The 14,300-nt window shown below is 37.0% G+C and overlaps 1 protein-coding gene across 5 annotated transcripts in view; it reads left to right on the forward strand.

Moving 5' to 3' along the window:
- Positions 1–14,300, forward strand: part of CEP112 (centrosomal protein 112) — a 175,446-nt gene that overhangs the window by 4,758 nt on the left and 156,388 nt on the right. For all 5 annotated transcript variants that reach the window (XM_075519264.1, XM_075519266.1, XM_075519263.1 and 2 more), the window contains 2 exons: positions 6,284–6,380; positions 8,821–8,895. In XM_075519264.1, the coding sequence (XP_075375379.1) occupies positions 6,284–6,380; positions 8,821–8,895 (172 nt within the window). The remainder of the gene's footprint in view (positions 1–6,283; positions 6,381–8,820; positions 8,896–14,300) is intronic.

Below are 14,300 nucleotides of genomic sequence, written 5' to 3' on the forward strand. Positions count from 1 at the left end.
GAAAGAGGGATTTGATCCATCTTTTTGCAAGCATGATAGTTCTTATTAAACACTTACCTATTTGTCTTGCGTTTCATCATGGCTTCTTTATGAAATAGAAAGATTTCTTTATTTCCCATAAGCTTCACGAATCTTGGATTACAGAAGGTCAGGCTGGACCAGCTATACTTGTTAAAACTTATGAGGCTAAAAATCAGAGCTGCTGCCTGTGGGATACTCTGCCGTGTTGTTTTGTTCTCCTGTGTGGGGAGGATTGTTTGCGATGACTTCATCCTTGTCTGAACAATCTCTCTCCAAGTTTGATTTTAAAATGTTTTGATTTATATCATGCTGTCTACTACAAATACATGCTTTGTTGGTGACTAGCACCCCCTATGCCTAGATCCTGTATGTTTGTCATTAGGGGAACGCAAAAATTTCTGCTGTACAGCTGCAATAAGCAATACTGAATCCTGAGTGTCTGTAGTGGCATCTCGTTATGGCAATCTTTTGGCCAGCCTCTTTTTGAGGGTTTGCAGGAGCCAGTAAGCTTACGCTGTATCCTTAGTTCCAATCAGTTGGGTATCGAGCTGTTTACAGAGTAGGTAAAGGGATGAAATGTATCAGGTTATTAAGGCTTGTTTTCCTGTTGGCTTAGAAAAATGTCCCTGCAGTATTGAAGGTGTGCCAAGCTGGTCAGTTGGACACTGTTGAAAATCATAGGCTTTTTCTGTGCCCTATTTTTGGGGTATCTTAGGTAAATTTTATTTTAATCTACATTCTGTTCTTAAATATTTACTTTCTTTTTAGTTTTTCTTATGCAGTGCAACTTTGCACTGATTATCAAGATCTATGTTCCTTTTTTTAATGTGGCTGCATTTCAGTCATGGATGGAATTGCCTCTTGTTTGCTCATTTTGAACTTTAGTTAATGTTTAAACTCTCTGAAATCCTTGGTGAAAAAAGCACTCGTAGAGATAGGGCGTGCATATTATTCAAAACTCAGTAAGGTCTGTACAAGAGGAAGTAAGTGTTTGCTCTGCTTCTATATGAAACTTCTTGTTTGGTTTCATTGCATTATAAATATGCTCTCAGGTTTTGTTTCAGAAGTCTAATGCTTTTTTAATGTGTTCACTTATATTTTTCATAAGTGGTTCTCATGAGCTGTTCATTTTTTTAGACACACTGATGTTCATGCTATATATCACAGTGCTGAGTCTTGCATTTTTTAATTTTTCAGCCGTGATTGGGATAGATGATAGATAAGTTCTCTTGCAAGTTACATCATGTTGATAATGAGCATCTTGAAACTTTTCCTCATGTATCCATTAACTATGTGTAATTCTAACAGTCATTTAAAAAGTTGCTCTTAGGACTGATGCATCTCCTCTTTCTGAGTCCTACAATGTTAATACTAAGGGGTCTTCCAGTCGCTTACACTCAAATGCTCTGATATGAACCTGTGGTTTTGATAGCAGACTTGTGGTTTAAGAAACAGCTGGAGAATGGAGAGATTGCCAGCAGTGTTACTGTATTACTGCTTTAGGCTTGGTGATACAGAGAACCGTCGGGTAGAGCTGTCCAAATAGAATCATAGAACCATTAAGGTTGGAAAAGACCTCTAAGATGATCTAGTCCAACCGTCAGCCCAACACCTCCATGCTTACTGAACCATGTCCTGAAGTGCCACATCTACATGTTTTTTGAACTCCCCCAGGAACGGTGACTCCACCACCTCTCTGGGCAGCCTGTTCCAATACTTGACCACCCTTTCAGTAAAGAAATTTTTCCTAATATCCGATCTAAGCCTCTCCTGATGCAACTTGAGGCCATTTCCTCTCGTCCTATCGCTAGTTACTTGGGAGAAGAGACCGACCCCCACCTCGCTATAACCTCCTTTTAGGTAGTTGTAGAGAGCGATAAGGTCTCCCCTCAGCCTCCTTTTCTCCAGACTAAACAACCCCAGGTCCCTCAGCCGCTCCTTATAAGACTTCTGCTCCAGACCCTTCACCAGCTTTGTTGCCTTTCTCTGGACATGCTCCAGCACCTCAATGTCCTTCTTGTAGTGAGGGGCCCAAAACTGAACACAGTATTCGGGGTGTGGCCTCACCAGTGCTAAGTACAGGGGCATGATAACTTCCCTAGTCGAGCTGGCCACGCTATTTCTGTTACCAGGCAGGATGATATTGGCCTCCTGGGCTCACTGCTGGCTCATATTCATCTGGATGTCGACCAATACCCCTAGGTCCTTTTCCACCGAGTAGCTTTCCAGCCCCTCTTCCCCAAGTCTGTAGCGTTGTATGGGGCTGTTGTGACCCAAGTGCAGGACCTTGCACTTGGCCTTGTTAAACCTCATACAATTGACCTTGGCCCATTGATCCAGCCTGACCAAATACTCTCAGTTAAAAAAAATAGGTTTGACCTTATGAAAACAAGGAATGTATTATGCTTTAGAAATGCTTTTTGAGACCTCAGCTGAATCTATGTTAGATGACGTTATGCCACGTCAAGATACTTGGCACAGATCTGATCAGATTGTCTCGGTCGCTTGGAGTAGCACCATCATGATAAAGTATCACTCTGGGTATTAGAAGCAATAAAGCAGTATCCGCACAACTCTCCACTATTAGGCCTGATCTAGCATATTGATATCGCTACAAAGTCATATTTGCGGCATAACAATACACCTAATTCCTCTGAATTCCTTACTTGCACCATCAGCTGGGGCATTATCTGTGTGGGATGAGGCAGCATACTCCTCCCTCTGCATCTAGCTTGTCCCTGTTTGAGGAAACCTGAGGCACAGTTCTGCCTACTCCCTCCCTTGTACTCTTTGCCATATTTTTTTCTCTTCACTATCTGGATTATAGTAGAATATTGGAACTCTGACCCCTTTTCTCATTCAGTATCTGAACCTAAGGGTCAGCTTGGTCTCACAAAGTTCCCTGAGACATGGGTGGGGTAGTGAAGCTTTATTTCATTTACTTTTTCTTTTTTGTCCTGTGGGACTGTAGCAATACCTGTATTAGTGATCGACAGATGGTTCCCAAGGCTCTGGCGAGTTCCCTGGAGACCTGTATTGCATATTATTTCATGCCAGGAGAAGCAAGTGTGATGGAGTAAGTTCCTGGTTTAAAGAAATCTGGAAGTGAAACTTAGCTGTGGAGGCATGGCTCTGCTAATGGATACTCATACCAAGAATGGAGCTCTGTCTAAGGAAATCTGAATTTATGTGTTGGCAATTAGAAATTTTGATAGCTCTGTAGACTACATAAATTAATCTTCATAGCAATGCGAAACTTATGTTAAATGCGTGAGTTCTGCAGGAAGAAATACTGAAGGTAAATGTTCAGCTGTTATGTTTTGTAGAAATAGCTTATTTAATACTTATTTACATGTGTCTATATTAAGATGTTAGCTATACTGAATATATAGATCCTGTCTTTCCTTGTATTTACAGTTTTGAATGAGCTATCAGTGCAAGTAAAGATGTAAAGTATTAAGTATTTCTGGAATCTGTAGTTTGTAGAGAGAGCCAGCAGATGGTGATATTGTATAATACATTATACTTGTCCCTCTACGCGGGTTGTGTATTAGGAAAACTGTATCCATAGGCATGGAATATGCATAGTTGGATGAAAATTTTGCATTCCAACCATGACTCAGTTCTTACAGATAGACTACAACATTTTCTCAGGGCAAAATAGATAATGTCAGTGAGAAATGTTTGAGTAGTTTTTTGATGTTTATTTATCTCAAGAGTCCCTCCTTTAAAGGAACCAAACAAACGGAGATGTTCTTTTCATAGTTATTTTCATCTTGCAATACACATACCTCTATGTATGAAGGTTTGGGCTTTTCTATAAGAAGTTGTTTATCTGGCTAAATAAAAAGTAGGTAGACAAACCTGACTTGCAAACTAGGGTGTCTATGAATAAGACCAAGCCAGCTGGTGCTAGAAAGGTGCATCTGTATTTTGAAACATGAGAGAATTGGTTTTATGAATGTGTAATTCGGTTTGACCAGAAACCTGGTCCTTCTGACCCCATAGGAAAATTCTACCCTATGTTTATAGATTATGCCTGAAAAACGTTGTTAAAGGTTAGTGTGTAGCTGTGCTGTACCAGGAAGAACCAGTGAGTTTCCCTTACTTTGTTCCTAGTAGGAAATTATTTACTAATCTCCTTTATCAGCAGCAAATTACTTCCTTCTCCCATGCTAGCTCACTGTTTTGGCTGAAGCAGGAGGTCACAGGGCTGGTGTCAAGACTCTGACCATTCTCCACTCACCTGCCGTGGGAGGAAAAAGAAATAATCTTGTGACTTCTGGAGCCTGACTCGTATTAGCAGAAGGCTGGAAAAGGGCGTGAAAGGGTAGTATATGCTTGATATGAGCAAAATTGCGGTCCATCCTTAACGGTCTTTTCAAATTCCGTTTATAGAATCAAGTAAAGCAACTTCCTTTTCAGTTCCTCTTCAAAATAGCAAATATAGAATGAAGAATATATCTAGACTTTTTTTCCCATTTTGTCCATTTAAAAATATTACAGGTAACTTGGGTTCGTTTGAATATTTATTGATATTCCTTAATCTCTTAATAATAGAGGCATGAATTCTGTTTTCTCTCATTTTAAACAATTGGAACTTCAATGAATTGTTGGGTAACCTGAATATTGTTCAGAAAAGAAGTCTGATAAAAGTGCAGATTTACTGACAGGCAAAGATTTGTCTCCTTTTAATGAAAGATAATTTTGAGTCAAATGAAATCTTGGTAAGAAATGCATGGTTTGGAATGCTAGAGACAGTCATTGTACTATTATATTTCTTTTGATCTTTCTGACCTCTAAGACTTTGCTTATCTAAACTATTTACTACTTTGTAATTGTTATTTTGCATCCATGTATGTTGTTGGTATTTATTGGTGCTGGAAGGGAAGGTATGCTCCCAGTTGTTATATTTCACTGTTCCCTGCTGTTTTGATGAAAGCTGGGGCGGTGTGCTTCATGAAAAGTTTGTCTGTGTTTGTCTTCCTAGAAGTGACTAGTTTACATTGTACATCCAACAGTTGTCTTTCTGTTCATAAACACTTAATTCGTCTCAGTGTCTTTTTGGCATAACTTACTGTCTAATTTGTTGCCGGATGGAAAGAATGAAAGGTATTTTAATGGTCTGACTTGATTTTAAAACTATATAGCTAGTCATAGGAAGGTGAGTGGACTAACAGGAGTTTTTAATTACTTTAATACATGTGGATTTGACATTGGACTATATACTGAAGGGTGTTTCGCTACTGTTTTGGATCTTTTGCTATATCAACCTATCTAATAAATTCTTATAATTTTTATTTTATTTTGTTCCAGGCTGTTCTTTTCTTTGACTGTTGTATAGTTGACAAAGGTGAAGATAACCTTCACTGATGCACCTGGTCAACAGACCTATCTGCTATTCTTAATTTCCTTTTGTTCAAATGTTTTATTTATGACAAAAGCTTTTCAAAAAAATTCCCTGTCTGCTTTTTTTCCTCTGCTGGACAGAGTACTTGTTCATGCTATACTTGTATCCTGTCTTGTGGGCCTTTCTTTACCATCCCCCAATATATACCACTTTAGTCCATAAAATAGAGATGAAATGAAATGCAACTAATACAGTCTTTATGACTTGTTTCTTTGACATGTTACTCTCCTCCCTGGCCTTTCGAGTCATTGGTTTTCTCTTGAGCTGTATGTATAGTTCTTGCCCTTGTCTTCTGGTTTGTATGTTATAGGAAGATATACCTTGCTCTAACCTCGTATTTTTTTGGTCTTCCCAAAGTCTTCTCCCCTATGGCGCAGCCAACCATCACCTTCATTCCTTTTTCTTCTCTGAGTTGCTAGACTTTATCCTGTGCTGTCTCATATGTTTAGCAATTTTGTTTCAAAAACATTCTCTTAGATCAGCCTTCTCGGTTAACTTGGATTTATTCTAAAATCTGTTGGGAGATATTGGGTCACATAGTAACTGAGAAATGCAAAAAACACCTTTTAATGTATGGTGATGTACATGGTATTTCTGGTGGTTTTGCTGGTGTGAGTTTTTTTGGCCATTGTTTTTTTTTAATGGAATGCTTAAGACTTTTGTTTGCCTTTAACATGCCTTTATTAAGAAAAATTTCTTTTTTTATTCTACTATTTTTGATCTTTACATCTTGACAATTATTTTCTCTTGTGTATTTTAAAAGATTTTGTTTTAAGATTAACATCCTTTGTGTGCCACAAGTTGTTGAAAATGAATTATTCTCTTTCTGCTTACTCTTTTTGTTAATAACAGGGAAAGATTCAAGTACAATGAGAAGCCAGCATTAAGATCACATTCTATGAGTCCTCCTCACCGGACAGATGAAGATAACCTAACCACACCACTGTCTGTAAGATGCTTCTCCTTTTTGTCGTAAAACTTGCTCTAGTTTCAATGAATTGTTTTTGTATATCCCCGTAAAGCTGTTATTTCTAATTGCATGAGTCATGATCCCTGCATATGAGTGCAGACATTTGGGAAGGAGTGATAGGAAAGACTAAAGCTCATCAAAATCTGCCCTCTGCAAGTGAAGGGGAAAAGAATTTCTTGTAGGATGCTCTCAATTCATCCTAATGGTTGACCTCTGTTTAGTGTAGTGTTTAATGTCTACTGCATTGTTTTCCCTAGGCTTGGTAAACTGACTGTATTGACATCATCTGGTATTTTGCAGTAGTAGATTAAAGAAAGCTGCATAGATGTCTTTGGTTCTGTTTAATGATGGTTGCCCTCTGAAAGAGTGAATTTTGGACAGTTTGTTTTATCAAACTTTCCACAACTAGCATTATGGCTGATGGAAGGACACTAAACAGACTTCATGTAAAACCCTTTTAGTCCAAAATATTTAATGATATTATATGTATAATTGCAAGCATTTAAACTGAAAATTAATCCTGACAAAAATATGTTATCAACAAGTATGCTGTTTTCCTTCGTGAATGTGTCCTGTAGCCTTGTAGCATCCAGTCTTTATTACTGGAGAGGTCTGTCTCCTGTGGGTCCTTCACTGTAGCCACTGCATCTATAATAGTTCTTGTTCCTCCATGAAACACTGAAGTTGCTGTACGTATGTTGTAGGTCTGCCCACACTTACTTTTTGATTGTGTCAGAGGAACGGTTTAGAAAGATTACAGTTGGAAGTGGGCTGTTGACACCTGAGCAATTCATATAGACTGTTCTTACCCTTTACTGGGTGCAATCAAGAACTTATGGAGACATGAAGTGCAAGTGGGATAACCTGGAAGCTTGCTTCTGAGGTTTATCTTTCTGAGGAAATTTGTGTTCTGCTATACATTTGGAATAGACGACTAGCAAGGGGACGCTTTATCATAGCAGGCTACAAATGGGCTGTGGGCAAAAATTGAATGTCTCTGCTCTAGGCTCTGGTTGGTATGAATGTACTTGTAATGTGTGTGTTGATTGTATATATACAAATGTAATTTTAAAAAATGCCATAATTAAAAAATAAAAACAGATGTTGGATTTACTAAATTTCTCCTTATTGGTTTCCTGTTTGTTTTACTTGACTTAAAGAAATATTTCTTATGGAACAGTTATTGTAAAGAAAAGGATTTCGGATTTCTTTCAGTTGAAACCTGGATTTGGGGCTTTAAAGTTTTTTTGTTGTTGTTGTTTTGTTTTGGGGTTGGTGGTTTTTGTTGTTGTTTTTGTTCCTGGCTCTGCCACAGGCTTCCAGGGCAGTGTTTGACAAATCACTGCACTTCATTGTTCTTCAGCTCTGTATACTGGATTCTACTGTGATTACAGCTTTAAAAGGGCCTTTAAGTGAAATAATCCTCTCTTGCTTTGCCAAACAGTTTGATGAACGTTTGGCTGGCTGGAACAAATAGTATCTTGTTCTGTTGTCAGTGACGCACAGATGTTCTGGCATAATTCAGGCCCAGGTAGAGGAACAGGGAGTCTTTTAAGAAACATTAAGAAGTGCCTCAACTAAGTGTTGATTAACTGAAGTCAAAGCTCCATTCACTGTATGTTCATAATGAATGAGCAGATTTTAAAAAGAGGTGCTTACATGCCAATACACAAACCTCTTGCTAACAAAACTTAATGAGACAAAGTAATTCACGCTTCAATGTTCTGGTTTTCTACATAGTGTTATACCTCAGTTAAGGAAAATTTTCTGTACCAGCTCCCCTATTTGATACATTAAATACAATCAGTAGTTACTGTTATCCTACCAGAAAAAACTTTCTTCTCAAAGACATAGCCTTGAGCAACAATAACTACAGTCCTTACTGAATGTTGGAAATTGTTTCTGCAGAGAGGACCCTGGCCTTGAGCTGGGCAGCAGCTACTCTGTCCTCTGCTTTTGCAGCTCTGCCCCCTATATCCCTGCCTTGCTGGGGTTTCCTTTAATTTTTTTTTTTTTTTTTGGAGGCTGATCAGGTGATCTCTGAATTCTGGATTAGCCCCACAAAAGGTACCGTGGAGATGGATCATTTCTAGAATGTCTGTTGCCTGAAGAATGGATTATTTTGATTTTTGTTTAGTAAACTCACCCTTGGTAAAGGAGGCCGTTGCTTTGGAAATAAGTAAAATAAAGAAAAACATTAAAGTGAGGAGGCAGACTAATTTATGCTCTGAATTCCTTTCTTAGCACAGTATCTTCCTGTAACTGAGCTGTTTAGATTAAAGCTGTCAGAGGTATCATGACACTATTAGGAAGTGCAGTGTAGGCATGGCCAAGTCAATGAGAAACTTTTTTTTTTTTTTTTTTAGACTATGTATCTGGCAGCTCTTCTGATATTTTGTTTGACTTTTTTATGTTCCAGGACCATCGTCATAAAAAAACCATTTCTTTGGATGACAGTGACCTTGAAGCACGTCTCAATAGTTGGAATCTTGGGGTAAAATAAACAGAGTACATTACTTACTTATTGACTTGAAATGAAAACTCCTTAGTAACGTAGTCTGCATCTCTGAGTTTAGTCAACAAAACTTTATGTAGGAATTGGTCTTTTAGAAATGAATTGGTAAAGCTTGGAAAGTTTAATTATGAATGCATGTCATCTTGAGAAGAAAATGTTAAAAATGCCTCATTTTTAAGCAATAATAATCTTACTGTATTTAATATAGTTACTGATAAATCAAGCAAAATAATAATACCTGCTGGCCAAAACCAAGTGTCTTACTCTGGTAGAAATTTAGGCTGTTTCTTGATAACTTGATAACATTATTTTGTATTTATGCTTGTATAAAGGAAAGAAGAGTTTGGCTTTCTATATTTTTTTTTTTTAAGGAATACAGAGTTTGCAAGCCATTAACACAACTCAACTTTTTTTTTTTTTTTTTTTTTTTTTCCCAGAGTTTGCATCCTTTTGGAAGTGTTAGAGGCTTTTCAGTGTGTTAACCTCTTTCCTTCCCTTTTAATAATTAGAATCTTTAGACCAGCTTGGTGGCTCTTACTCATGGAAAGAATAGCAAGTCTTTGCAAATTTGCTTTGCTGAGGAAAGAATCTACCTTTGTGGAAGCTTCTGCAGTACTTTGGCCTATGTTCTTGTGTGGCCTTGGCTTTAGAATGCGTTTGTGAATACAGTGCTTTTGCTATGATGCTGAGATTTGTCCTGACTTTGATATATCAAAACTAAAGTATCTGAAGGAGAATCTACTGTGGGGATGGAGTAAGGAGGAGTTCTTTCTTGGACAGCTCGACAGCTTCACAACTAGTATTTATTGGATCTCAGCAAAAATGTAGAAGATATCTCCGCAACGCTTTCCATGTTTACAGCTAGGAGGATTTTAATCTGTATTAAAAATTTTCTTTAGACTCTAAACCACATTTGTAAACACTTCTGTAAAATCAAATCTATTTTCAAGCTATCGTCTTTTCTTATGATTTGAACACATCTTCTATATTTCTGGGCTGGTGTAGCGCAAGAGGTAAATACAGTGAGGCAGGAAATATATTTTTATAAGGAGAGATGAAAAATTGCTAGCTAAGGTCAATGTGAATCTGTGTTAATCTTCTTTGATGTTTGCATGTACAAATTTAATATGTGGGGCTTGATCTATGTGTTGTTCCTGAGCAGTTAATCAAATATTTTGGACCCAGACATAGTAGATGAATTTAAATTTTGTTTTAATTTAAGGCTATTGTTATAATAAGACTTCATTCCCTTGGTTGTATTTTCTGTGGTATTAGTCCATGACAATTCTAAGGTCATAATGAAGGTCCTTCTCTCTGTAGCTATATGCCGCTGTATTTTTTCTGTTGTGTTGTTTTGTCTTTTTTAACCCTTTCTTCTGTACCACCAAATCTTTAACCTATTTGATTAGGATTAATATCTTCATAACAATTTAATTTTATTAAGATCACTTTTATTTTAATAAAGAAGTTTTGGGTTTTTTTCTTTTTTTGTCTTTCTCATTTTCTGCTTATTCTCACAGGTTGAAAGCTCAGTTGTGTTTGGGAGAGAGGGCAGCTGAAGTTAGGGATGAGAGCAGTTTCTGATGAAACTTCAGCTTTGTTTTATTTTTAAAAAAGTAGTAATGTATTTTCACATTGTTATTTTAATCAGTTACCAAATAATCCTTATTCTTCCTACACTATTGTCAGTCCAGAGGGATACGACAGCATTTAAAAATCTTGCCTATTACACTCAAGGTTTTGCATTGATGGCTAAGTTCTCTTCAGTAAAAACATAAATGATAGGAGAGAATGTTAACCTTTTTGTGTCCTCCTTGGTGTTTCTCATGCTGTTTTGGTGCCTGTTAGCATTCTAAATGCAAATTGCTTGCTTGCTTTACTTCTGAGAGAGAAGGAAGTCTTGACCTTGAGACAACCCAGGAGCTGCCCAACTGCTTTCTCCAAACTGAAGGTGGAGATTAGTGAAAATGTTAGTCTGGGTGCATGGTATTGCTCCTTGGAGCTCCTTGTCTTTGTAGAGTAATACAAGATCAATTTCTAGCTCTTCCAGACTTGGATGAATATATTTTTCAGGAATTGTAGTTTTGTAAAGTGGGCAGAGTGGATCTCCAGAAAGCTTTTCAATAGCAGTCAACTCCAATTTGCGAAAGCACTATGCAGGTGTTTGAAACAAATGTGCAAGCAGTCACTTGCAGATTTTGGATATTTGGACTGTATAAATACCTGGATTATATGAACAGATAGTTGTAATACCTTGAGCTTTTAAAGCTGCTTTAAGGGGGAAACTTGCTCATGGCCATTTTACAAATTGTTCCAATTGATGCTGACAAAGAATCTCTTTATCCAGCGTTTTTATATCAGTGTTGATCTGCCTGCTTGCTTATCTCTTTAATTTTATTTGGTTTTTACTTCTTTTTCTAATTGAAATTCCAGTTTGCAATAATGTTGTGTTGATAATGGATGGTTATTAAACTATGATGATCCTCCACTGATACGGAAGCTCTCTTGGATAACAAATTGGCTACCGTGACACACAAATCAGTTTTTCAGGTCTCCTCTCCAGGGATGGTAATTAAACAAGTCGCTAGTGAGAGACTTTGATTGCCTGATAAGACTTCTTGGGAGTTACCTGACAAAGAGGATTTGAGGTTGTAAAAGAGAGGTCTGTAAGTGGTTGCTGTCGAACAGTGTTTCCCTGCTATGGACCGCAACCTCCAATGGGTTCTTAAAGGGTCAGGAAGTTTTAGGTAGAGTTTCATACTTAAAGAATATGTAATTATTAAAAATGGAAAAAAAAAATGCTTACTAAATGATGGCAGCACTTCAGAATCTGTAAGGTTTGAGTGTGAGATGTTACTGCGATTAATTGTAAGCATTTACATTGCCATAGGAGCATCTAGCTATCTTTTAATTGCTAGCCACGTTTGCAGACCATTTGAGAAACTTAGTTTACAAGCAATCCCACCTCAGATACAGAAGACCCTTGACCCAAAAGAATACTTCAGTAGTGGGGGAAAGTTAGGAAAGGAAATACAGAATGGCTTTCACTTTGAACTGCCTAATATAAAGAACAGTTGTTTTTTAAAACGCTTTTCAAAATTTCCTTGGGTTTTTTTTTGAGTTTTACTTGTGTGTCAAGGAAGAAATGGTGAATCAGGGTTGCTGGTCTGGCAAAGAATGTCTGCTTCTGTACACTTTTCTTGCAGTGATGGGGACAGATCTGATCCTGGGAATTTTGGACAAGTCCTTACACAAGGATTTTTCTCAGTAAGAATCCCTGACATTTTAGGAAGCTATTCTTATTTCAAGCAAGTACATATGGAGAATATGCTTTTATTCAGGAATCTGCAAATATCTAGATAGGTGTTCTGCATAAAGGTGAGAAAAGCTTAGCATCTTCCAGCTGTGAGTTGCTGCTAAGCCTTCACTGTTCCAGTATAGGCTTGTCTTGATTATGATGACCAGTTATAAACTGTTAATTTATTTTTACCCTTATCCTTTGGGCTTCTACTTCTTTGATATATTCTAAATTTCTTCTTCTTCAAAGGTCATGTATTTTTAAGGTCACATATTGAATGTGTTTTCACTTTTTATTATATGCTTACATCTGTGGCTGAGTTTTTTTTATTATTATGATAAAAAATGTTGTGAAAAGTTTTGGGAAATAATAAAATTATTTCTCTACTAAGCAGAGAGGTCAAAGCTTAATAGACTGTAATATGGAGGCTTCAGATATATTTGTTATTAGTAGTAATAACATTTTCTACACAAGACGTAAGACACTTGCATTACTTTGCTAATATTGTTGCTTCTCATGAGTAATAAAAGAATGTTTCCATTTGCCTTGCAGCATTCCTGATTGTCTCTCAATTGTTTTATTGTTCAAGTTCTTTAGATTCTAGTCATGCATGGGTAAATGTTTAAAAGGAAGTTGAGTTTTGATGGTGATAAATTTGCCTTTCATACATGGAATACTAATATAAGCTAATTTAAAATACATTATAAGAATGTGTTTTTCTTAGCCCTTATTGACTCTTATCTAAACTGATGTAGGGACTATCCCTTATTAAGTGTTCATGCCTTGAAGTTGCATTTGCAATGTAGAAAAGAAGAATTCCTTTTGTATTGCTGTTTGAAGGGAAAAATTTCAGAGCCAGGAGTTTAGGCAAATGCAAGTAATCTTTGGTCATGTTGTTACTTTGAACTTTCTAATGATAAAAATTCCTCAGCTATCATATTTATTAACAACTGTTAATAAACTACATGTTGTTGCTAACTTAGTACACTTCATAGATGGAACATCCTCACCTTCCCTTTAGTTATGTCTCAAAATAATTAAATATTGTGAAATATATGGAGCATCAGGAAAAGAAGCTTGCTGGATAACAGAATTAAACTTACTTTTTTTTTTCTTTATTCCTCTTGTAGTTGCTAAGCTTTCTAGATTGTAGACAAACACAATTTTTTGACGTAAAATTTCTGTAAAGGAACAACAATGAATTAAACCACTGCGTATTCTTACCTGACCTGCCTATATATATATTTTTTAATGATGCTTCTGATACAGTTTCATTTGTCACTGAATTGTAGCCAATTCTAGGTGTGACAAAGCAACTCTTTTAAACACGCCAGGAAATTCAGCACTTCGTTTTAGGTAGAAAGCATACAAAGAGATTGTACCCTGGGGAAATAGCAAAGGGTTTTTTAATCAGGGAGAACATAATTTTTCATCATTGGAATTCAGCCAGGACAAGAATTAACTCTTTAGCTTTTAGCAGAAGCGATGGGAGATCTTTAGTACAAAGAACCTGGACACTCAGGTCTTGCCCGGAATTTATCATGGGAAATGTTATTGCCTAATAAAGGTTTAAGAGGACTTAGACCAAAGAAATTCTGTGGTCAGTGGCTTGCATTATGTTCTCCTTTCTTGGAGAAATTATGTATAACACAGGGTTAAAGTAGATGCAAGCGTAGAGAATTCTTGGGTGGCTACAGCAACAGTGTATGTTATGCCTGTTTTGTGTACTTGGCTCACATCTGCCTGTGTCTTTCCAGTCTAGTTAAGCTCAACTGTTTCTGTACAAACCATTTGATTATCTTTTGTTTGGTTTCTTAGTCTGTCTGCTTACTGTAAACATACCTACTGTATATGTTGTGGTGTTGGAGGGCAGCAACACTGTAAAAACTTTCCCACAGTGAACTCCAAGTGGTGTTGTGACTTCAAAAAATAAATTCAACTTCCATGCTGACAAACAATCTTCATGTGCTTTAATGTCCTTCCACTAAGACTGCAGAAGCAGCATTAAAGTGAACTTCCCTACAAATTATGATGTTAGATAAGAATGTCCTTACTCAAATTTCCTGAAGCTACTCAGCAGTTATTT

The sequence above is a fragment of the Mycteria americana genome, chromosome 16 (genome assembly GCF_035582795.1).
Source record: "Mycteria americana isolate JAX WOST 10 ecotype Jacksonville Zoo and Gardens chromosome 16, USCA_MyAme_1.0, whole genome shotgun sequence".
Classification (NCBI taxonomy): domain Eukaryota; kingdom Metazoa; phylum Chordata; class Aves; order Ciconiiformes; family Ciconiidae; genus Mycteria; species Mycteria americana.